General features: G+C 49.2%; 1 protein-coding gene across 3 annotated transcripts in view; it reads left to right on the forward strand.

The window, feature by feature from the left end:
• The first annotated feature begins 2,376 nt into the window (after nucleotides 1–2,376).
• Nucleotides 2,377–24,940, forward strand: part of FRRS1 (ferric chelate reductase 1) — a 29,351-nt gene continuing 6,787 nt past the window's right edge. Inside the window, exons 1-11 of one of the 3 annotated variants that reach the window (XM_037051349.1) lie at nucleotides 2,377–2,486; nucleotides 2,863–2,927; nucleotides 3,873–4,068; nucleotides 4,953–5,089; nucleotides 6,155–6,249; nucleotides 7,168–7,315; nucleotides 10,417–10,599; nucleotides 14,911–15,009; nucleotides 16,474–16,621; nucleotides 22,968–23,081; nucleotides 24,770–24,882. In XM_037051349.1, the coding sequence (XP_036907244.1) occupies nucleotides 3,873–4,068; nucleotides 4,953–5,089; nucleotides 6,155–6,249; nucleotides 7,168–7,315; nucleotides 10,417–10,599; nucleotides 14,911–15,009; nucleotides 16,474–16,621; nucleotides 22,968–23,081; nucleotides 24,770–24,882 (1,233 nt within the window). In that variant the 5' untranslated portion in view covers nucleotides 2,377–2,486; nucleotides 2,863–2,927. Of the gene's footprint in view, nucleotides 2,487–2,846; nucleotides 2,928–3,872; nucleotides 4,069–4,952; nucleotides 5,090–6,154; nucleotides 6,250–7,167; nucleotides 7,316–10,416; nucleotides 10,600–14,910; nucleotides 15,010–16,473; nucleotides 16,622–22,967; nucleotides 23,082–24,769; nucleotides 24,883–24,940 lie in introns of those variants that run through there. The other 2 variants (XM_037051351.1, XM_037051350.1) reach the window with 2 other exon arrangements.

Genomic DNA, 24,940 nt, shown 5'->3' on the forward strand with positions numbered 1-24,940 from the left:
AGGTGGGTCCGTTGGACCTCACTGAGCCTTGGCAGTGAGGTTCAGTAGAGGGGCTGGCAGATCGGGCCCAGAACCCTGTGGGCCGCTCTCCTCTGCCTGCCTTTGGGCAGCGCACGGAGCCACTTGCCCCTGGGCATCCTCAGACGCAGGACGTGCACGGTAATGCCTTCCGCCTGGACTCCTTGTGCAACTCCGTGTAACACACGTGTCTTGGTCAAGGTGCTTCATAGACGGGAATTATTGTTCTTGCCACACTGTATTTGCCTTATTCATTTTCAGTCTCTCGCGGGCGTGCCGAGGGGCTTTTCCAGGGGCCACCGGGGTTCTCTGCCGTAAGAGCAGATTGAAGAAGGAAGCAGACGGGGGAATTCAGCTGCGTTACAGTGAGCCAGGCGAGCAAGAGACGCACCGAAGTGTAAACAATGCCTCTGTTCTCACTAAGTTCTCATTTTCTAAAACAGGCACGCAAGCCAGCGTAAGAAGGATTCTGCTAACATGCGATGGGTTTTTCATTTAGAAATGAATTTGTAAATGAGAATATTTGTTTTGATTTTTTAATGTAATATATATGGCTGCATATTACCCACACCAACAAAAGCCTCCAGGGGTCTACAACAGGTTTTGAGAGCTGTGAAGTGGTCCAGGGACCAACGGGTTTGAGGAGAGCCAGTTAAGAGGCCGGAGAGAGCCACCTCCAGGCTGTCTGAGCGCAGGGCTCGCACCCTCCCCCACCTTTTTTAAATTCAGAGGAAAAAGAAGATTTCTGAGCAGAATCATGTAGCTTTGCAAGGAGATGCTCTGGATAGCTCCTTTACAAATTGGAAAACCCCAGTGCCCCTGGGGCCGATGAGAAGACACACAAAACTTCCGGCCGGACTCTGGGAAAATCTAAAGGTACACCGGGGGTGGGGATGGTGGAAGCTAAAAGTTCTGCCTTGAAAGACACTTTAAAAGCCAGGTGAGGCTCCTAGTAACCTTCATACAGGTAATTGTGTCAGGCCCTGTAAGGATAAGAGTGAGTTCCCACAGTCCAGGAGGATCAGCTTCTCAGGGTCCAAGCTGCCTTGACGGTGCTAAGGATGTCGTTTTCCTTTCCGATGGCTGACAGGCAGTGAGGAGCCCAGGAGATGGGAGCTGAGCTTTGGGGGGGAGGGGGAGGGGACCTTCAGGGAAAGGTGGAGCCTGGCTGGGGGGCAGGGTGGAGAGGGGAGTAGAGGGGTCCTGCTAACAGCCATGGGCCAGTCCCCCCAGGGGCCCTATTGCGTCCCGAGGGCCCTTTAAGATGAAAGGTTAGGATCACCTATTCGGAGAGTTATTTGTTTTATGGACTTTTTTTTTTTAATTATGCTTTTGGCTCACAGTGTCCACTCCTTGGGGACTCTTCCTGGAAAGGGTCTAATTATAGCTGCAGAAGCTCTGTCACCACCGGAGCCTGAGGGTCAGCTGGGTTCCTGAGGGTCAGCTGGGTTCCTTTCATCCGTCCGTGTCCAAGCAGCTGGAGGGGAAACGACTCTGGCCCTGCCTCACTGTTCTTTGAAGTCCCTCCAAACTCCTGTACAGGGGCTTTTGTTCACTGGGACTAGTTCTTATGGAGAAAGATTAAAACGATGGTGTTTTCCCTCTCTCTGATCGCCTCAATAAAATATACTGAAAAAAAAAAGAGAGAAAAGAGTGATTGAGGGAATGGACTGCTGCTGGTCGTGAGCCCGGGACCCGGGTGTGTGTGAGGGGCCTGCTCTCCCGCCTGCCTGAGTTAGCCATCGCCTGAAGCCAGGCGTTTAATATTTTCAGGTACATGCCCTTTCCTAGTGCTTTTTTATTTTTATTTTTGCAAAAAGAATCTTGTGAAAGTCAAGATTAAAGGCTTAAAAAGAAACAGAACTCCTACGTTTCAGCATAAAGTTTCCAAAAGAAAACAATACTTTAGCTCTGCGATATGCACACTTTCAAAAGTTTCAGTTCTATGCAACCTGGTCCTGTTACGTCTCGTAGTTCATTAAAATAGTTTGCTATTGTAGGTACTCTGATCTCGTGCAGAGTTGCCAGGTAAAATACAGGACGCCCAGGGTAAATTGGAATCACTTTTCAGTATAAGTCTGCACCAATTCAAATTTCACCAGATACCTTGTATTTTAATTTGCTAAGTCTGGCCACCCTACCTAATTGCAAGTAGGTTCTTCTGTTTGTCTTAGCATCCTATAGCCTATTTTCAAATGCTTTGTAGTCCAAGACAAAAACACAATTTTCTCGGAAAAAAAAAAAGACCAGTGGGTAAAAATCATCCCTTTGCATAAGACAGAACAGTCAGTTCTCAGAACTGGAGCCCTACCTACCACTGCGCCCAGCACTGGCCTTGCAAATCGAGTTTGGCTGCTTCCTGGGAGAAGTCCCTTCTGGCGGCAGGATAAACTGGCTCCACCCAGCTGCCGAAATGTGATACAAGTTGTCACCGAGCCGGAAGTTGGCCGGCGGTCTCGCTTCTCGAGGTAAGTGTTTCTCTACCTCCTCTTCTCAGAGCTCTTTGCAGAGCGAAGCGTTTAAAACGCGATCTAGCTAAGGGACCGCAGGGGGCTGATGGCGGGGGCGGGGGGCGGAGGGGGGGCAGTTGGCGCCACAGAGTGGACGCTTGGTTAACAAACTGCCCTCCGCAGTGTGTGGGGAGCTCACCAAGGCTCTCTAAGGAGTGCGGCCAGAACTTGTCCCTGTGACTTTGACTAAGGAGCTTAGTCCCCGCGAGAGGGGGATTCTGAGTAAAGCCGCGTTGGAGATCCCTAAGAGCAGTGACTTGACTGAAGCACAGCTGTGCCTTTTTGGCTTTTGTTCTTTAATTTAAACTATGGGAACTCTCTTATCTTTACACAGAAGGACACGATTACCTGTATGAAGGTTACTTGGAGCCTTACCTGGTTTTTAAAGTGTCTTTCAAGGTAGAACTTTGAGCTTCCACCAAGCCCCACCCTGATGTACCTTTAGATTTTCCCAGAGCTTCCGTCCTCAACTTTTTTGCATGCTGTCCTAGGGGCAATGAGGATTTTTCAATTTGTAAATGAATTTCTCGGGAGCATTTCCTTGCAAAGCTACGTGATTCTGTTCAGAAAATTTCTTTTTCCTCTGAATTAAAAGAAGGGGGGGGGCAGGAGGTGGCGACCTGCACTCAGACCGTGCAGGGACGGGAGACCAAAATGGGGCCTGTAGTTTATCCACAACACTGAGCTAGACTTTTAGAGGATGGTTTTGTTTAAAGGGATGAGCCCTGACAAGTCCCAGCACTGCTGTGTTCAGTGTGGTCTGCTCGCTCTTGCTATTGCAAAACACCACCAAAGTGGGGCACATTCGCTGCCTCCAGGAATTTGCCAAAAGGCAGGTCACCGGTTGTGCAAGGGAACTGGGACACGCCCTGGCCGGGCTGCTCAATGGGTTGCAGCGTCGTCCCCACACACCACAGGGTCTCAGGTTCCGTCCAGGCTGGGGGCACGTAAAGGAGGCAACTGATCCATGTTTCTCTCTCACGTCGATAGTTTTCTCTAGTTCCCTCAGCTCCTCCCTCTCTCTCCAAAATGAATAATAATAATAAAACAATTCTCAGGCAAGTGTTACAAAAATAACACTGAAAAGATGGTCTGTGTGTTCTCGTTGTCCCTGCGAAGGCAGTGGAGGCTCTAAGCAGATGCCCGGGGAATGGGTGGAGAGCAGAGACTCTGACCCCGGTCAGAATTTACCCGCCCTGTGCCTTTTATTACACGTGCGGGAGCATTTGGTTAGCCGGTTGCTGGAAGCAGGTGGTTCTCCAGAGTTGCCGCCCCGGGGCACGAAGGTCACCTGTTCTGTTTCAGCGACACCTGACAGTAACGCCTGCTCCTCTCCTTTCTGAGATGGCGGCGCCGGGACTTGCCGTGGGCGCCGCCGTCCTCCTGCTGCGCGTCGCTGTGGTGGCTCCTTACCCCGGGGGGAAAGTCACCGAGTCCTGCCACGACATGGTTCCTCGGCACGGCCACAGCCCGCACCCGGATCCTGTGCACAGTGTCTCCGTGAGTCAGACCACGTTCGCGCCAGGGGATCGCCTCGAAGGTACCCGCTGGGCTCGCTGTTGCCTTTTCCCTTTCACTCTTTCCCTGTGAGTTGAATTTCATTGCTGTTGGCGTTACGCGGTTCCAGTCCAGCCCGGTCACCTGCTTGGTAAGATACCCATCGTCACTGTCACACTGACCGTTTTTTTGTGGCGCCACCGCAAAGGACAGTATTTTGTCAGTAGTTCACCTGCTCCCGATTCGAGACAGGTTTTAAAATACGTTTTTATCATAAGTAATATGTTTTTGTTAATAATGCTTTTGACTCAATAGGAAAGAAAAGAAAGTTTACTTTACCTGGTTTGAGCTGCAACAAGCCCTTATCGTCCTTGTTTTCCCCTCTTTTTATCGAACTCTTATCTTTCTTCACGTAGTGTGATCTCTTCTGTCATCCCGATGTTTGGGCAGAATGGAGGCTGGCTGTTAAAGGTGTATCTGTAATAATGTTTTGAAAACTCCGTTTTCCGCGATTCTAGAAACGCAAACTTTACAGGTTCTCTCTAGTCAAGGAGCACATGCAAGATGCACCTTGTGTAACTTCTTAGAGTTTCCCCTGTGTGGTCAGGCTGTTAAAGGCCTAAAGATCCGCCATAAAGAAACAAATACTTACATCCAGCACTTTCCAAACTAATCTGGCCTCAGGGGCCAGCCCCTGACCGCCCGCCGCCGCCTGCCTCGTGTCCCCTGCAGACTGGCCTGCGGACTGGCGGTTAATGTCCCACGGAGCCGTGTCCCCAGTGGAACCTGGCTCGGAACACACCCATTTTCTGTCTAGGGGCAGCTTCGGGTTTGAACGACCTCTGACCTGCCTCCTCTGAGCAGTTTCCTTTCAGGAAGTTGCTAACCGCTCACCCGCCTTGCCGTCTTGTGTCGTCTGTGCTTCAGTTACGCTGTCCGGGCCGGAGTTCAAAGGTTTTCTCTTGGAGGCGCGCAACGCGGAGGATTGGAACGGCCCTCCTGTGGGCTTCTTCACATTGATTGACACCGAAGTGTCCCAGCTCCTGGCCTGTGAAGACAGACAGGTTTGTGTCCAGCGTGAGACTGATTTCTGTCGGTTTCCACGGGTCTCTTCGCAATAGGGTGGCGTTCGCCAGGTAGACAGCAACATGTACCGCAGACATTTAAGTAGATTCTCAGTGGTCCAACTTGGGCTCTCCTGTTACCGCTGGCAAAATATTCGGACACATAGAAAGATAGGGCCATAGCTTGAAGAGTGTAGAGCTCTTGATATTTTATATAACATTGACCATTATTATACTGATTTTTAAAGGGTGTCTAAGTGTTGATGGTATCGTTCTAGAGAGGGACGGAAACCTGATATTTGCCATTCATTCACTCGTTTCATAAACATTTATTATGCCAGAAACTGCCCTGGCTGCAAGGGATGGGGGGAATGAACCAGGCTCGTTCTTCTTTCTTGAAGGGCTCATAGGCTTTCCCATGACTCAGGCGTGTGGCCATGTGACACGTGGCACTTGCATAGAGCATGGGTAGAGGGCCGACCCCTGAGTAGAACAGTGTGACGTCTCCACGAGAAGCACCCACAGGACAGGAAGCGTGGCTGCAGTGCCGCTCACACGCCGGAGGAAATGCAAGGCGAGCTTCTTGGAGGAGAAAGCCCCAAAGCCGGGCCACGCGGAGGGAGTGGGAAAGGGCCAGGGGAATGGGCGTGGGAGGTAAGGTCGTTCCAGAGAAAGCAATTACTGAAGTGTAATTACTGCGTCTTTGGGGGCAAGAGCTCTTTCTTTGGAGGAATCTCCTGTGTAACTGCTTGTGTGCATTCATGGAGGGAACACAAATTTGTAGCATAAATGGAACAACACACAAGTCTATGGAGCGTGAACACACCCAGTATTCATAACACTCTTGGGTTCTTAAATTTCCGCTGACTAATCTATTCCCAGAACCAGCTGCTAATCTGGTCTCAACCAGTCGACGGGAGGACGTGAGTCCCAGTTCTAAGCAAAATGGTCTTTGCCACAATGTCAAGGTCGTGCAGCAATACACTCCTGCACCGAACCGCAGCAGTTCCAGCCCCGCTGAGCTACCACGCGACCGGCCGATGGCTCTTTTCCATCTCATTTCAGGGGTCGGCGGTGAGCCACACAAACCCACACAAGAAAACAGAGATTCAAGTTCACTGGACGGCTCCACAGCAGGCCCCGAGTCACGTGCAGTTCCTGTGAGTGGCACGCAGGGATAGCAGCTTTGGAACTGGGGTAGCTGACGCGACAATGGTCTGAATTTTGCCTTTATACCCGCTGGACATTTGCCCGGATAGGGGACGTTCGGTGTGGTTCCAGCAGCCCCTCCGTGATATAAGCGGGGGTCATGCTCATTCTGTTTTTCCACCCGTGTACCCCCCCGCCCCCTGGCACAGGCCCCTCCTAGAAGGCTCCCCACAGACGTTTGTTGAGTGAAGGAAGCAAACCATAGGAGCTGTTGATGATAATCCTTGAGTCTGTAGGGAGCTGGGCTGCAACTTTGACTGATTTGCTCCCGTCTTGGTATGAGAATGTGAAGAAACAGAAAACGGTCCTGAAATCCGGGTGGCCTTTATGCAGCATTTTAAATGGCAGATTAGACGGTCAGGGTACTTGTCCCTGAACCCTAACAGAATGCAGTCATGTCATAGGATGATTGGCTCTGTTTGCTGCTCCGCTTTGTGTGCAAGGTCCCAGTGCTCCGTAACACAGCTGTGCCCCTGTGGGTCATGTGACCTGCGAAGAAGGGGTGTCACCCGGTCACAGCTGATAGTGGCTTATGTGGCCTCTGGATAGCCTCTTGCTCTGGTGGTCTGCTACCCGTGCCCTCTGAATCGAGCATGGTGAGATGAGTGAGCGGCGGTAGGCTCTACATGTTGAGGGCGGGGATCTGTAAGGTTCGGTCTTGGGTCTGGCATCAGGAGTGTGCCCTCAAAACAAGGCAGAGACCAGAGGAGAAGAGAGGAGAGGGGAGGGGAGGGGGTCACCGGGGCTTGGTTAAGCACTGCGATGTCCTGTGTCCCTATTTCGCTCCTTTTTTCCCCTTTGAAGTTTTGCTTCGACTGTGATGGGCCACGGCCCGGGCTCCGGCTAACCTCCCTGGTACTGCATTTCAGAGCCACGGTTGTTGAGAAGTATAAAACCTTCTGGGTGAAGATTCCCAGCCCTGTGATTTCACAAGCAAACGCGCCTCCCTTTTCAACACCTGAAGCTACAGCCGCGCCTTTGTCCACCTTGCCTCCAGTCTCCCGTTTAACCGAACCTGTGAGTAACCTCGGTGGTTTTCCTGAGGGCAGCCTGGAGTAGCGACGTCCCCGGAAACCGTGCGCGGGGCTCGGCGAAGTGTGTCCTGGCTGGGGCAGACCAGCTGGAACGGAGCGGGGCGGCAGCGTTTCGGGTTCTCCGTGGGAACTGTGCAGGGAGCCTTCATGGCCACGTGGCGATTTGCGGGGCAGAGTCAAGGGGGTGCAGGACCCTGCATGTTCAAGCCAGGGTCGTGGCGTTGGTACCCAGTCTCTACCAGCCGTGGGCACGTTTTCCTCCGAAAGTGAATCTGACAAAGCAGCAGGAAGAAGCCCCTCCCTCTCTCCTGCTTCCCGCCCCCCCCAGCCCCCCGCCTTCCTTCTACCACCAAATATCAAACGTGGAGAGGGAGCTTGACGCTTAAGCTACTTTTAGGCAAGATCTGGAGCACAGTCTTGGTTCAGGAAGGCCCCTGGGGCCTGCGGAACTCTCTGGGCTGGAGCGCAGGGACCCCTGGTGGCTGGTCAGCGGAACTCCACTCGGCCTGGCCTCCCCGCCCCCCCAGGTCAGAAGAGTTAGGATCCAGGAAGCAGATTCTGCAAAGGGCCGGTGAATCTTAGAAACAGAAAGGTTTATCAAAGGCAGTTCTGATAAGTTGGACTTACTCCTCAAGTTGACGCACTGGAAAACGCCTTAAGGCAGGTGTTCACGGCCGAAAGAACCAACTTGGGCCTGAACCCTGACCTGTCTGGGCAAAGTCCCTGTCTGGGACTTTGGGCAAATTACTTAATTCTCCAAGTCTCAGCTTCTTCTCCTATAAAATGAGGAGACTATCTAACTCTTAGCTGGTATTACTGTGAGAATTAAACAATATAGTGAAATAGAAGGTTTCTAACTGCTCTGCGCTAAATGGTTATTTAATAAATATTAGTTTCTTTTTTCTTTTCCTTCCCTTATCTTTTTATAACTTTCTGTTCTTTTAGGGAAGACCATGCAAAAGACCTGTATTTCTGTGTAATATCTTTTTGTTCTCTTTTCCTTCCACGTTTTGCAATAGACGAGAATTAGATTTGATTATGTTGTTATGAACGTTGTACTTTTGTTGACCATACACTTAGATCTATCCTTTGCACTACATTTTAGTTTATTTACTCTTAATGTCAATTTACTTAGAAGCTGCCTTCGGGGAAGGAACGGTCCGTGTGGACCTGAGCGCCCTCTAGTGGGAATCTGCTGACACTACTGTGATTTTAACCTGTATTCACACGCGAGGCATCCGCTCTCGGAGCTTGTATTGTGTCTCTGTTGCGCTGAGTGTCCAGTCTCTCGGTGTGGAGGGGTCACTCGGAGCCACAGGCTGAGACGAGGGTGCCTGTGGGGCAGGAAGAGCCCGCAGGTCTGTCCTGTTCCATCCCTGCAGCAGGGCTGAAGGTGCGGGCGTGATGGAGCCGAGGAGGGAGCAGAGACCCGAGCCTCAGTTCCCTGGTTCCTAGGGGCCGGTCCTTGACCTGCTCTGGTTTCCCAGTGTGTTTCTGGGAGATAATAGGAAGCGCGCACAGGTATTGGTCCCTGCCCTCGGTCCCGCTGATCTTTGACCCCTTGTGTCGCACAGAGCTCCCAGCCCCTTAAATTGCGGAGTGATGGCAGTGTCTGTCGGACATGGAGTGCCTCCGTCTCCCAGAATTTCCAGGGTGATAGGAATGTGCTTTGTTCTAACAAGGGGACTCTGGGCAGCTCCTGGACGGGGCTGGTCGCCAGAAAGACCAAGCGAGAAATAGAGGCTTAGAACTTTCAGCCCCAGCCCCCGTTCCCTGGACAGGAGAGAGGGGGCTCAACACTGAGTTGCAATCCGTTGTGCCGGCATGATAAAACCTCTGTAAAAATCCAAACGGCGCAGGAAGCTCCCATGTGTGGCTGACCAGTCCGAAGCACAGCGGGCAGCCGGGGACTTGGGACTGGCCTCTGAAGTGGGGCAGACTTGTGGGACGAGCCTGTCACCTGCGGGTCTCACACTAACTTCAGGTCGATACTGTCCGAATGGAACCGAGTTGCAGGACACCCACAGAGACCTGCAGAATTGCTTACTGTGGGAAAAGTTCCCCCCCCCCGACGTTTGGTGGCCAGAAGTGTCGGTGGGATAGAAGAAGAAATGAGTGTGTTCTGTACAGTCCCTGTCAAACCTGGTTACGTGCAGTAATGTTTAGCTGTCTACCCAAATGCGTGGTCGTGGCGCATTCCAGCAAGACGCCTGCTCGTGGGCTCTGTCAGATTGTACAGCCAAGGTTTCTGATTTGCCTCTTACCTGCCGGGCCAAGAGGCCCTAAACTAAGTCTGTGTGGGTGGTTCTTGTTTCTTCCCACTAAGTTGTTACTCCTGTTGGGAGTGGTCCTGTATGTAGGAGTTGTATAGGAGGGTCCCTTTTCTCTTACATTATTTTTTTAAAAATATTTTATTTATTTATTTTTAGAGAGAGGGGAAGGGGAGGAGAAAGAGTGGGAGAGAAACATCAATGTGTGGTTGCCTCTCACGTGTCCCCTACTGGGGACCTGGCCTGCAACCCAGGCATGTGCCCTGACTGGGAATTGAACCGGCGACCCTTTGCTTCACAGGCCTGTGCTCAATCCACTGAGCTACACCAGCCAGGGCTCTTACATTATTTTAATATCAAATTTCAGTGGAATTCCAGAAGCAGAGTCCAAGGTCTAAATATAAAGTTTTGCAAAGGTTTTGCTTGTTTGCTTTTTAAAATTCCACCTCTGAAAGCTAGAGGGCACCCTCTCGGCAAGAATGCCAATGTGGACATTTTCCCGAAGAACAAGTTTCTCAGAATTTACCAGAAGCTTTGCTTGGGAACATAATTAAAGTGAAATATTTTGTGTATTAAAGGAACCTTAATACTTGTGCATAATTACAGTCCAGCTACTGTGGTTTCCAAGTTTTAATTAAAATTAAATAAGTTTGAAAGTTCACGACCTCAGTCCTGCCCCGGTCTGTTCTAATCCGGCCTGTGTCTTTTGTTCCCTTCCTTGAGTCCTATTATGAGAAGGGGTCTCATTAAGACCGGTCATTGGAGACGAACTGCCTGTTTGATGACGAAGACTCCCCCCCTGTCATTTTTCTAGTTCAACGCCTCCGGCTGTGGGAACAAGAAGTTCTGTGTCCGGAGTCCTTCAGCCTGTGACCCCGAGAAGGAGCGTACCTGCGTCTTCCTGTCCTTCACACGAGATGGCCAGTCCGTGGTGGCCGAGCTGAGCGGTCCCAGCAAAGGCTACTTGTCCTTCGCATTTTCTCACGACACATGGATGGTTTGTACCTCCCACTGACGCGCGTGGCGATGAACTTCGAGTCACTGCAGTGAATGGTGGTGTAGCTGTTTGTTTCAGAGTCAGACGATGGCATCTCAGGGGGAAGGGGAGGGCGGGGCAGAGTCCCCGAGGTCAGATCCTAAGCTCAACGGCTTCGGGTGTTCCCTGCCTGCGTCAGAGAGCAGGCTGTCCTCAGGAAAGCTGGTCATTTTATTTCCAGGGGACTTGCCGCTCTGTCCTTCTGTCCATCTCTGTCTGTCTGTCTGTCTCTCTGTAATGAAGCGGGCCGTGTAGTTAAAAAAAAAAAAGTTCTCTGCCTGAAGTCTCCAGCCGTCACGATGCTTTCCAACCCTTCGTGGTTTTCTCATGTGGCCGCCCCGCAGCCACGGCTGAGCTCTGGTCTTCTTTCCGGTGGTCACGGGTGCGATTCCCAAGCACAGACTTTGTCTGGGGTGTCAGGCTGAACTGCGTGCGCCGTCCTGGTGGGCGCCTTTGTCTGAGCCACAGGAGGTGGCACCATGTGCAGCCGATGCCCCCTCCCTGGGCAGCGGGTACTGCAGGCTCCCACGGGTTTCTGCCGGCGGCAGCCTTGAGCTGTGGGGGCTGCAGCGTCCTAATTTCCGTGGGACGGCCACCAAGGGCACGGGGCCAGGACCTGTTCAGAGCTGGCACTGAGGGGCGGGGCTGCACTCAGGTGGAGGAAGCCTCTCGCTTGCACGTCAGCGGAGGCGCAGGGTCTGTTTCGAAGGTTTTTCGTCCCATCGGGTTTCACATTTACCAGCACATTTTGGAAGAGAAAACAGGGGCTCTGTGATGGTGGGGCCGGAGAGTTAACGTGCCCCCTCAAAGTGCGTGCCGATCGCATTGCTGTTGGCGCGCTGCCGGCGAGTATTCCGGGAAGCCGGGTGCAACTTCTTTTGGGGGTGCAGTGCCGTCCCTGCACCTGACCTCTGCATCTCATTACGTGGTTCTAGGAGGCACGCAACCTCCTTCAGGAAACAAATGATACATTTAAACCCACCAGATACACGTTGTATGCTTTTAAAAATGTGTAAGAAATTATGACTCATTCCCTTTCAGAGTTGCTTCTATGGGAAACATCACTCTTGCTCAGGTGACGGTGCCATTGTTCAAACACGTCCCACATTTCTCGGTGGCACCTGCCATGTCTGGTGCACCAGGTGGACACTGAGTCTGGGTTCAAAATAAAATGGGGGGAGGGGCCGTAGCACAAGAGGGAGAGGCGGGGCATGGGAGTGGAGCTGGCGGTGGGGAAGGTGGGCTCTTGTGTCTGACGGGTGTAACAGTGCTACCTGGTGAACACCTGTGCGGTTTCATTGGGGTTCGTCTCTGCGGCATGGTCCTCACCTAGGTGCATGCCTCGGTCACCCAAATAAAACGCTCTCCAGCCACTTGCCCACCCAGCCTGTGGCAGCAGGGCCCTGAGTCTGCCAGCAGGAGGGACAGACCCTGGTGTGGCTTCCTGTGCGGAGAGGAGCCCGCGGGTCGACCAGTTAGCTGTGTTCTAAGTTGTACGCATAAAGCATTTATCTCTAATTCAGGGTGTACTTATCTTCCTTATGTTTCTGCTGTAGTACTCATCAAAAGTGTTTAGGAAAAAGACTTAATTATACAGGTGCAGTTGATTTACAGAGCAGTCCTAGTTAATGATTCAAATCATCTGTACACCTGTCAGCCTAAAAAAATCACCCTCAAAATATTTTTACAGTGGTTATTTCTATTTTTGGTTATTTTTAAACTTTTAGGATATTTTTGTGACCTGCTATGTTGTCTCAGGATGTGATGTAAATTTAAATGCTGAAGATATGTCCTGAATGCTGATTAAATAACCTAAATTATACCTCTTTTTCCAATCGGCTTGTAAATTAACGATAGCAATTGTTTTGATAGCAGGTCTCATCATTAACATTGATGACGAGTATAATTTCTCGAATTTTTGCTAGTAACGACTTGTTAATATCTGACTTTTTACTGACTTTCAAAGAATATACATCTCAGATATTTTTAAAGATAATAATAATAAAGTGTATCAAATATATCTACTATCGTAACTTCTGTTCTCTTCCCTGCCATGCCCAGTATCATCTTGTTCTATGAACAGTTTCTCAACATCAAATTCCAGAATGTTCCCAGGCCTGGCCTCTCTGTGTTCCAGACTGGGAGGTCCGGCTGCTTTGTCTAGACAGGCGTGTCACTGGGCGCCACAAACCGCCTTCCTTAGCCCTGAGCGTGCTCCCGCCCTCTCTGATGTTCTCTGTGTCCCTAGTTCTCGGTGACCGACAGTGATTAAAAAGCGGCTTTTCTCACCGATGGTTTCTGTTCAGATACTGTCCCGGGCAACTTGTGGACTGTCTCATTCACCACCGCCGGCACCTTCTCTGGCGTCCAGGGCAGTTTGGGTGGCGACTTAGATTTCTCCCGTCTGTGCGCCTTCTCACAGTCCTTCTCACAGTCCTTCTTCCTCTGACCCACCCCAACTTGTTGTTTTGAGAAGTTTTAAATTGCGTGAAGGTTGAAAGAATACGACAGCAAACACCAGTGAGCCCTTCGTCTACAGTTGCCAATTCATCCACCCTTGTCTCTCATTCTCTCTCTCTCTCTCCATGTCTTTTGTGTGTATGTGTGTGTGTGTACAGATTAATTTATGACGCATATATAAAAGAATTCTTATGGTTCGTTGATGACAGACATTCTAGAAATTGCATACTGCTTGTTTAAATTAGAGCTCGGCAGGTCCAGATACTAACTTTAGAAGCTGTGAGCCACACGGTCTTGGTTGGAACGGCTCAACTCTGCCATTGTAGCACCAAAGCGGCCAGACAGCAGCCCATGAATTAATAGGCGTGTTGTGTTCCAATAAAACTTTATTTACGGACCCTGAAATTTGGATTTCATCTATTTTTACCTTCCGTGAGACAATATCATTCTTCCTTTAATTAAAAGAAAAACATTGGGTTATGTAAACACTATTGCCAGCCTGTGGCCTGGGCAAAAGCAGGCTTAGGGTTGAATTTGGTCTGTGCGCCCTCGTTTCTGAAATCCTGGTTTAATTCATGACAACACCACATTTCTCACCTTGAGTTGGGCTGATTCTGAATTGAAGATAAGATGCGTAACAGTGAAGAATTGCTTTGCGAAGGTTACGTACTTGAGAGTTCTCGAAAGTGGAACTTTTGAAAATCCAATTAAAATATGTTAGAATCGTGACACTGATTGTACCTGGCTGTTCTCGGAGCTTTTGTAAGGAGCTTAGTGACCGAAGCACATAAAATGCCTTGTTAGATAGTTTATGGAGAATGATTTAGAATCGGTGAAAGAGCCCAAACTATGCGCAATAATTTAAAATCTAGGTTATTCATTTGTACCTTAAAGGGATACCATGCCCTTTGAAGAGGCAGTCTACCCTTGGGGAGTCAGTTTAAAGAAGATGTAGCTTCTAGAGCTAGGGAATATTCGAGATGGTGGGATGCATGGGAATTGACCTGGCAAAGAACTTCCCCTTGAGCGCTGACCTTTGGGCCTTAGTCTGTCATACCGAACCTCTGGACTGTGCACCTACGAAGCAATATCTGTCTCCCGTCTTAAAGGTTACCCCCCCCAAACCCAGTATAATGCTGTGCACTCACAGTCATGAAATTTGTAAGACATAGACGTTTATTTACAACTATCCAGAACAATGTTCCTGATCAATTTAAAAAGGTAGCAAAACGAGGTGTTTTCTTATTGGGAGAGAAAAAATAGGCATAAATATAAATAGATTTGGACAAATGTATATGAAAGCATTAGCAGCGTATTGAATTGGTGATGGGTTGATGGGGGCATAAATGTGTTGTATGTCTATTTTAGCCCGATATTAATACTGAATTTATACTGCTCTCATATGATAACAAAATCATTTTTATTTTTTTTAAAGGTTTTATTTATTTATTTATTTTTAGAGAGAGAGGAAGGAAAGGAGAAAGAGAGGGAAACATCAATGTGTGGTTGCCTCTCATCCACCCCCTCCTGGGGATCTGGCCAGCAACTCAGGCATGTGCCCTGACTGGGATTCGAACTGGCAACCCTTTTGTTCTCAGGCCCATGTTCGATCCACTGAACTACACCGGCCAGGATAACAAAATCATTCTGATTAATAAATTGGACAGCCAATTCTCTAGAATGATAGTATCATGTAAGACTGTCAGCAAATGATGTTTTTACGGTGTCAAATACAATTTGATTTTATCCAGGACTTAAAAAAATAAAATGTTGAAATTCCTGTAAACTTTCCCGTCTGCAACTGTTCTCCAGGGGGATGATGACGCTTACCTGTGTGTCCGGGACGGTCAGGCTGTGCGCATCCAACCCTCTCGCCTGGAGGGGCGAAGCCACCCTGTGATGGACTCCTTGGTAGGTGTGCTGCTCCTAGGAGCCCCCCCCGGCCCGCCCCCTGCTGGCCACGTGGCTAACAGCGGCCTGTGTCTATCGGGGCGGGGTAGCCTGGAACCCATGTTAGTGGCAGTGCCTGAGCAGACCCCCTGGGGAAAAACGTCTCTGCACTTTGTTTTATTTTATATGTACATATATAAAATAAATAGACAGATACAATGTATTTATATTTCAGGTGTGCAACATGATGTTTCAACTTACATATACATAGCGAAATAATTACTGCACTCACGCTAACGGGCACACCCATCTTCTCATGTGGTCACCACTTTTTTGTGGAGAGAGCCCCTGGAACCTGCTCTCTGACCAGATTCCCGGTACTCAGTGCAGCATTCCTAACCGTAGTCACCGTGCCGTACGTGCGGTCTCTAGGCGTGTGCATCCTGCACAACCGCAAGTCCGTCCACTTTCCTGCACTTCCGGGAGCGCAGAACAACTTCCTCTCGCAGGAAGAGATGACTGCTTGCCCGTGCCCCTTAAATCATTTTTTAAAAATATTTTTTATTTATTTATCTTTAGAGGGGAAGGGAAGGAGAGAGGGAGAGAAACATCAATGTATGGCCGCCTCCGGTGTGTTGCCTGCCTGGAACTGGCCTGCAACCCAGGCATGTGCCCTGACTGGGAATCGAACCGTGGTTCGCAGGCCCGCGCTCAATCCACTGAGCCACACCAGCCAGGGCCCCTTAAATCTCTTTTGCCGCATCGTACAGAAAGTAATGTATGGCGTGTCGAGACACTCAACGCGTCCACCCTTTTCAGCAGCTCGCAGGCAGATGTTTAAAGAAGAGGTTTGTGTTAGTGACACAGGAATTTCTTTCCCCGTGACAAAGCAGAGCGCATATGGCGGAGCCTGGTCCAGTGCCTGGGCCGTTGGCTTGTGTGGCCCTCACTGGCATCTGTGCCAAAGGCGGTCCATGTCCAGGAGAGTCGTGGCTTTTTTACAAGGGCAGTTGGCCAGCGCATGAGCTCCGAGTGAGCAGTAGCCGTCGGCTAATGAGAGGGCGCGTTCCCCACGCTGCTCTCCCCTGGGGTTGACTCCCACGGGTGGACACGTCCTCTCCCTGGCTGCATGGTGCGTTTGGGCCACTAGGGGCCAGTAGCGTTCTGTTGGCTCATTGCGTCTTCAGCGTTTGTGATTGTTAGCCGCGGCCAGATGGAGTCTTAACGTTTCTCACCTGGGCAGGGGGACTGACTGTGGGATTTTGACTCCAAGTGAAAAATCATACTTTTGCCAAGCGGGATAAAGACAAATAAACCCGGAGACGTAGTGTCTCGTACCCGTCAAACAGGAAGTGGACAGACGCTGCAGACAGAACGTGCGCACAGGACCTGAGAGAAAGGACATGGGACAGGGCGGGGTTTCGATCCTGCCTCAGTTTTAGCAGACTTGGAAGTTCTCAGAAGACCCTTTCTGCGTGTTTGCAGGATGCCCTGGAGGAGATGGCCTGGAGGCTGGAGGACGGGGTTATGCAATGCTCTTTCAGGAGAAACATTACCCTTCCTGGGGCTAAGAACAGATTCGCTCTAAACGCCAGCTACTACATATTTCTAGCCTCTGGTGCCGCTGAGGAAGGTAGGTACTGTCTATAGATAAAAACTGTCTTTTCAAGGTATTTTTCTCTTCTCCCTCCTCACTCCTGCTTTTGGAGAGACTACTGTAATTGCTCATTTTAAAGATATATATATATATATATATATATATATATATATACTGGTGTGCNCCTGGAGGGGCGAAGCCACCCTGTGATGGACTCCTTGGTAGGTGTGCCGCTCCTAGGAGCCCCCCCGGCCCGCCCCCTGCTGGCCACGTGGCTAACAGCGGCCTGTGTCTATCGGGGCGGGGTAGCCTGGAACCCATGTTAGTGGCAGTGCCTGAGCAGACCCCCTGGGGAAAAACGTCTCTGCACTTTGTTTTATTTTATATGTACATATATAAAATAAATAGACAGATACAATGTATTTATATTTCAGGTGTGCAACATGATGTTTCAACTTACATATACATAGCGAAATAATTACTGCACTCACGCTAACGGGCACACCCATCTTCTCATGTGGTCACCACTTTTTTGTGGAGAGAGCCCCTGGAACCTGCTCTCTGACCAGATTTCCGGTACTCAGTGCAGCATTCCTAACCGTAGTCACCGTGCCGTACGTGCGGTCTCTAGGCGTGTGCATCCTGCACAACCGCAAGTCCGTCCACTTTCCTGCACTTCCGGGAGCGCAGAACAACTTCCTCTCGCAGGAAGAGATGACTGCTTGCCCGTGCCCCTTAAATCATTTTTTAAAAATATTTTTTATTTATTTATCTTTAGAGGGGAAGGGAAGGAGAGAGGGAGAGAAACATCAATGTATGGCCGCCTCCGGTGTGTTGCCTGCCTGGAACTGGCCTGCAACCCAGGCATGTGCCCTGACTGGGAATCGAACCGTGGTTCGCAGGCCCGCGCTCAATCCACTGAGCCACACCAGCCAGGGCCCCTTAAATCTCTTTTGCCGCATCGTACAGAAAGTAATGTATGGCGTGTCGAGACACTCAACGCGTCCACCCTTTTCAGCAGCTCGCAGGCAGATGTTTAAAGAAGAGGTTTGTGTTAGTGACACAGGAATTTCTTTCCCCGTGACAAAGCAGAGCGCATATGGCGGAGCCTGGTCCAGTGCCTGGGCCGTTGGCTTGTGTGGCCCTCACTGGCATCTGTGCCAAAGGCGGTCCATGTCCAGGAGAGTCGTGGCTTTTTTACAAGGGCAGTTGGCCAGCGCATGAGCTCCGAGTGAGCAGTAGCCGTCGGCTAATGAGAGGGCGCGTTCCCCACGCTGCTCTCCCCTGGGGTTGACTCCCACGGGTGGACACGTCCTCTCCCTGGCTGCATGGTGCGTTTGGGCCACTAGGGGCCAGTAGCGTTCTGTTGGCTCATTGCGTCTTCAGCGTTTGTGATTGTTAGCCGCGGCCAGATGGAGTCTTAACGTTTCTCACCTGGGCAGGGGGACTGACTGTGGGATTTTGACTCCAAGTGAAAAATCATACTTTTGCCAAGCGGGATAAAGACAAATAAACCCGGAGACGTAGTGTCTCGTACCCGTCAAACAGGAAGTGGACAGACGCTGCAGACAGAACGTGCGCACAGGACCTGAGAGAAAGGACATGGGACAGGGCGGGGTTTCGATCCTGCCTCAGTTTTAGCAGACTTGGAAGTTCTCAGAAGACCCTTTCTGCGTGTTTGCAGGATGCCCTGGAGGAGATGGCCTGGAGGCTGGAGGACGGGGTTATGCAATGCTCTTTCAGGAGAAACATTACCCTTCCCGGGGCTAAGAACAGATTCGCTCTAAACGCCAGCTACTACATATTTCTAGCCTCTGGTGCCGCTGAGGAAGGTAGGTACTGTCTATAGATAAAAACTGTCTTTTCAAGGAATTTTTCTCTTCTCCCTCCTCACCCCTGCTTTTGGAGAGACTACTGTAATTGCTCATTTTAAAGATATATATATATATATATATATATATATATATATATATACACACTTGTGGGTAAAGATTTATCAAAACCCTTTTCCATTTTTGCCTTCTATTTTGACTTGGTTGACCTTCAGCCTTTGTTTCCTTAGAAACTAGATAAAAGAAGTGTCAACTATGTGATAAGGCAACAGGCTTATGACACAAGAGATTTCTGGCAGGTGAACAGCACTGAGGCTGTGAGTGAGCCAGACGACGTATCTCCGGCCGGCTGTCCCGAGTGCAGTGACTTTAGCAGACCCCTTGCAGGGGCACTAGAGGTGGTGACTTGGGAGTCGTTGCCAGCCGTGTTGGCTCTTGTGGTGTAACCAGTTCCGTGGGGGTTTCCTCTCCTTGGATCTGAGCTGTCTCTCAGGAGATGGAGACAGTGAAGGGCAGGGGTCCTCCAGGATGGCTAAGTTCCCGCTGCAGGATGTCCCGTCCACGGCAGAGGCCTCCTGGTACCCTGGGGGCGTGCTGTCCCGCCCCACATCCTCCCCAGTGGGCCTGGTGCCAGCCTCAAGTCGTTTTATGCATTTGAGTGCTTGCTTTATCCTTCAGGAGACCACCCAGGTGGGCACTGCAACCCATGTTCATGGGAAAGATTAGATTTTGTTCAAGGTCTCGGCTAGTGACGTTTGGAAGAACTGCAGGAAACGAATGCCGACGTAGTTTTTAGTGACTTACCTCTCTGAAGGTAATATTCCTCCCAGACGTGTCTTTTATGGCATTTCTCAAAGGGTGGGGCTCCCATGACCTGCTTCAGAACCCCCTGGAGTGACTGTCCACGTGCAGGTTTCTGAGCTCCACCCACCGAATCTCGGTGGGCGGTGCTTGGAGTCCGCGTTCTCAGGTGGGAGTTCCGTGGGCTGTGGTTGGATAACTCACTGCTGTAGGACAGAGTTCTTCCCAAAGGTGCCCCTATTGGAAGGCAGTCCAGGGGTACGGGGAGGGAACAACACCAGAACTTTCTATTTAGATATGTTTCATCTCATTTAAAAATTCTATTTTAATGTATTTTACCACGTTCATAATGTAGCAAAACAATGGTGCATGAATAGCTTATTCACATACCAGACATATCTGCCATATATAGTACACATTATACCTATATGCATGTATACATACTATACATATATAAATATGTACTGTACATATGCTGTACAAATATAAATATACATATATGGGCCACCGACTCGTTTTTTTTAAACTGATGGAATGCAAAGCAGAAAAGCAAAACCGCAGCAAACCTCAGGAGAACACACTTGGACATCGCTGCTGCAGGGGACTCACTTTCCAGCTGTCCCCTGGTTTGGGGGACAGGGCGGTCGCGTCATCTTTGTGATGACTCACCCGTGTGCGTGAGCAGCACACTCCACGTCAGTAAGACCCATTTAGAATGTCTTTCTAACAGCAGCTCTCTCCCCATCGCTGACACTGGCCAGCCACAAGGGGAGCCGCCTGGAGAACGGCCGCGTGTCTGAGCTGAAAGGCAGGCAGGACTTGTTTGGGTGAAGTGGGTCACAATTGGGAAATCTCCCACTTTGAATAATGAACAAAGTAGAGACCCCATTGTCACATGGCCTGTGCTTCGAACAGTTGCGGAATCCCTCGTCCCAAAGAGCTTTGAGCTGCGTACGTGCTCCCCTCCTGTGGACGGGACGGTCATGTTCTCACGGGATCATCCAGCGAAGCTCGGACATGGTCAGGGTCCTTAGTGAAGGCTTGGCCGGGGCTCCGTCCGAGGCTTCGCAGTGAATCCTGGCGGCAGACACTTTCTCCCCACTCGATTCTTCAGTGGCTCTCTGGTCATGCTCAGCAGTCTCCTTTATCTTTTTCTTTGGACACTTTTGTAGCTCCTGATGGTGTCTCTTCTTCACTCTCTTCTCTAGGCCCTGAGGACGTGAAACGTCTGGTTCTCTGCTTCAGCTCTCGTCTTCTCGGTTACAAACGAGCCGCCGTACGATAGCGTTGGCCAAACAGGCAGTCGGGTGTCCTAACTTTTGTCCTCGCTTCTTCGGAAGCTTTAATCTCACCCTGAAAATCTATCAGTAAACCCAACTATTTCCAGCTTATTTTTTCGTTGATCTGTTTTTCTGTTTCTGCACTGGTTGAATTACCATAGCTTTACAACGGGTTGGGGATTTTGGTAGCCTCCTGGCCTTCCTATTCAGGAATTCTTGCTTTTGTTACATAACTGTTCTTTGGATGAACTTTAGAAATGATTTGTTGAATTCCATTAAAAATCCTGCTTGGGGTGGGACTGAACTGCCATCAAATTTTAGATTACTTCAGAGGGTAATCAGCAGCTTTGCAGTAAATGGTGGGTCTCTCCGCCCCAGAATAAATACTTTGGGGTGTTCTGCGCACCCCGATCCTCTGGTTTTCTTTGTGTCTTCATGAAGCATTTAAGTATTTTTTGATACTTTGTTCCTAGGGATTTTATAGACTTCTAAAACTATCGTGGATGGGATTATTTTGCTTAGGTTTTCTAAACTTGTTGGCGTATAGGAGAGTTACTGATTTTTGAATGTTTTGAGAGTTTTGATTTTTGAGTTCAGCCACCGAGTTTTCTGGTCGATGATCTTGGATTTTCCGGGTAAACATCGTATGTGGTTTGGAGACTACCAGGGGTAACAGCCCTCCTGTCCTTCCTTATTTCACTGCGTGGTTTGCTTCTCCCAGAAAAATGTGGCGTGGCCGTGGTGACGTCACTTCTCACATTGTTTACAGTACTCCTTTTTGTCTTGTGGCCGGAGTTGCCAAAAACTCAGTTGATGTTATTGTTTTTTCATAGGCTTGGTTTTTCTGATTTTTCGACTTGGACGTTTTAGTTGGTGAATTTCCACCTTGAGTTTTAATCAGTCTTTCTGATTCCTAGGATACGTTTTGTGGGTGTAAATGCGGCTTGAATGAAATGACCACTTCAGTCAGTGCTTTAAGTCTTTTGCCTTTTTCTTTTTTTTTTTTAAGGAAATGCTTTTAGGTGATAAAGCTTGTGAATAGGACCCTGATTGCATCACCTGGGTTTTGATATGACATGACTTCACTGTCACTCACTTTTAAGAAGTCTTGTGATTTAGTTTTGATTTCCTACTTCATCCAAGGGTTATTTAGAAAAGTAGTTTTATAAATATCTAGATGGACCTTTTTTCTAGCTTTTTGTTCTTAATTTTTAGGTTTGTTGCATTTTGGATAGATAGTATAATCGTTTTCTGTGAAGTTATTTCTTTTTGGAAATTATTACCATGTAATCTGTGGTCTAATATATGTTTTTGTTTGGGACAAAGACTCATGTATATATGTGTTATATCAAGTTTCTTAATTATTTTTACTCTTTTCATCACTTGCCTTATATTCTAAAAATAATCTATGTTCCATGATTTATTTACTTATACTCCTAATGGTATCCATTTAGCTTGTTTAATTTTTTAAAAGAATTATTGACATTTTTTTAAATTTAGGAAGGGTTATTTTGTTTTTAGATTTTATTTATTTATTTATTTTTAGAGAGAGGGAAAGGGAAGGAGAAAGAGAGCTAGAGAAACATCACTGTGTGCTTGCCTCTCACATGGCCCCCACTGGGGACCTGGTCTGCAACCCAGACCTGTGCCCTGACTGGGAATGGAACTGGTGACCCTTTCGTTTGCAGCCCGCACTCAATCCGCTGAGCTACACTGGCCAGGGCAGCTTGTTTAAATTTTTGAGGCTAGCATAAAAAGTCTCTGTGAACATTCTTGTACATATGTCTTTGGGTGAAAGGTGAGTCTTTCTGTGGCTTAGAGTCTCAGAATGAATGAAGTCATACACACACATACTCACATGTACAAACTGCCTGGAACAACTCTGAACATTCATGGATTTAAATGTATACGTAGTAAATAATAATATAAGAATCTATTCTCAAATTGTTGACATCACTTTTCTTTGGGATTTTGATTTACTTGTCAAACCCAGCCCAAACTGACTGTACGTCATCAAATAACTTGGCATCAAAATGTTTTTGTTCTTCTCCAAGACCCAATTTCTGTTACTTTACTCTAGGATTCTAGATTACTTTTTTAATGTATTCTCTTTCCAGACTTACACTTGACATTTTTGATGACTTGTGATCATAGTAACAGTAATTATTTCGACTAAAACCGTCTATGGGTCTTTCGCCATCACTTCTGTATTCCTGGTCCTCACTTTGATTCATTTCTTGGTTGGGCTATATTATTGGTATTGCTTCAATTTTGTTTTCAGTAAGGTCATGTGACCTTACATCTATATTTATGTTGCTTTTGTACATGCACGGCCTCTCTGTTGATGTTTCTTTCTTATTATTTTAAGCACTTTTGTTTTCATGTTGTGACGATCTCTTCCTTTCTCCCTCTGCCGAGGAAGGAGTTCCTCTCCATCTTTTTTTTCCCCCCTTCTTTTTATAATTTCAGGTCGAATTTATCGGCATTCCCAGCAACCCCTGATTACGTATGACAAACATGATGTGACCGGTCCCCCGGAGGATGTAGGAGGGTCCCAGTCTCCGCTCCTTCTGAAGGCTCATGGTGAGTGAGCCGCCTGGGTGGTCGCGTTCGGATTCTGTGGAATAAATTTACCGGACGAGTCAGCGCGGCCGGATTGGGAGGGGTGGCGAGCGTCACTCAGCAAGCGTTCTCGAGTCTTCCCTGTGTGGCCACTGAACCTTGCAGGTATCGGCGCTTCCCTGAACGTTTGCTCATTTTCGTTAACGATGGAGACCAGGGATAATTCAGTGGTTTTAACGCTGGCCGCACAGTAAAATCACCAGTGGAGCCTTTAAGGCATCTGTCATTTGGAAAAAGTGTCCTCGCCGTTTCCAGCTGAATGTCACTGGGTTATTAGACTTAACTTTTATGAGACCTTAATTCCGCTACTTATTGTAGTAAATGCTAATGCAAGTTGTTTGTGGTTTTGATTTTATAACAGTAGCTTGGTCTCAAAGACATGGTTTGTTATTGAAGAGTGAGCCCTGTACAGGTGACGGAGGGTATTCAACATGCTCGGTCTGTGCTTCGGTGCCTGGCACTTAACTGGGGACAGGGACCGAGCTGGGAGAGCAGTGGCCTGAGAACAGGCCCTGACCTGCTCTGTCTGCTTCTACAGGTGACACTGATTCCGTTTGAAAAGTAGCCCTGCCTATTTTTGGAAAGATGAGGCTTAGAAGCAGGGGAATGATATAATGCGTACTACACTAGTGTGAAGATCAGTATTTGGGGGGAACACTCCTTATTTGGTATATTTCATTTATAGTCTCCAGTGTCATCTCTTCTTGTAGATTTTCAATGAATGTTATGATAGTTAAGCTTGGAAATAACTTTAAGCTTTATTATTGTTAATTTGCTCCTATGCCTAAATAAGTGGATTCAGAGATAAGGTACTTGGGTTGGGTTTTGTTGTGGTTGTTTGTGTGTCTGTGTTTTGGAGTGTGATGGGGGACGCTTCCCAGGTGCCTGCAGGCTGCATTGGTGTAATGGCAGGGGCACGGTTGCCCCAGCCAGGCTGGGTGGAGTCCCCAGGTTGTGACCTTGGGCGGGCCCCAGAGCCCCTCTGTGCCTTCGCTTCCCACCCAGAGCACCGGAGCAGCGACCATTGTAACCGCCTCACAGGACCGTCACCGTAAAGGGGAATTAGGTTCCTGCCTGGAGAGCACCTTGAGACAGCGCCTTGCGTGCAGTGGGAGTGTGGGCATGTGAGCGGTTCGCAGTCCCCTGGGGATGGTGGTGCCGGACTGTACGGGGCGTTTGACCTNGTTGTTTGTGTGTCTGTGTTTTGGAGTGTGATGGGGGACGCTTCCCAGGTGCCTGCAGGCCGCATAGGTGTAATGGCAGGGGCACGGTTGCCCCAGCCAGGCTGGGTGGAGTCCCCAGGTTGTGACCTCGGGCGGGTCCCAGAGCCCCTCTGTGCCTTCGCTTCCCACCCAGAGCACCGGAGCAGCGACCATTGTAACCGCCTCACAGGACCGTCGTAAAGGGGAATTAGGTTCCTGCCTGGAGAGCACCTTGAGACAGCGCCTTGCGTGCAGTGGGAGTGTGGGCATGTGAGCGGTTCGCAGTCCCCTGGGGATGGTGGTGCCGGACTGTACGGGGCGTTTGACCTTCTGCGTGTGTTGAGTGAACGTCCTTTGAGGGTCATGCATCTTTTCTGCGCGTCCGGCTTGGTCGTCCAGAGCGGCTGGGTTGCTCTGGGATGTCATCGTGGTTTTTCCTTCCTGCAGGCGCGCTGATGTTAGTGGCCTGGGTGGCTGCCGTTAGCATAGGGGTGATCGTCGCCCGGTTCTTCAAGCCTGTGTTATCACACCCTGTCTTTGGTGAGGCCGCTTGGTTTCAGGTAGGTGGGGGAACGCCTTCAGGCCGTTTCCGCATTGTTGCACGTCACAACATGAAGA

The sequence above is a fragment of the Sturnira hondurensis genome, unplaced genomic scaffold (assembly GCF_014824575.4).
Source record: "Sturnira hondurensis isolate 20B ecotype Veracruz unplaced genomic scaffold, ASM1482457v3 Scaffold0007217, whole genome shotgun sequence".
Taxonomy (NCBI): Eukaryota; Metazoa; Chordata; class Mammalia; order Chiroptera; family Phyllostomidae; genus Sturnira; species Sturnira hondurensis.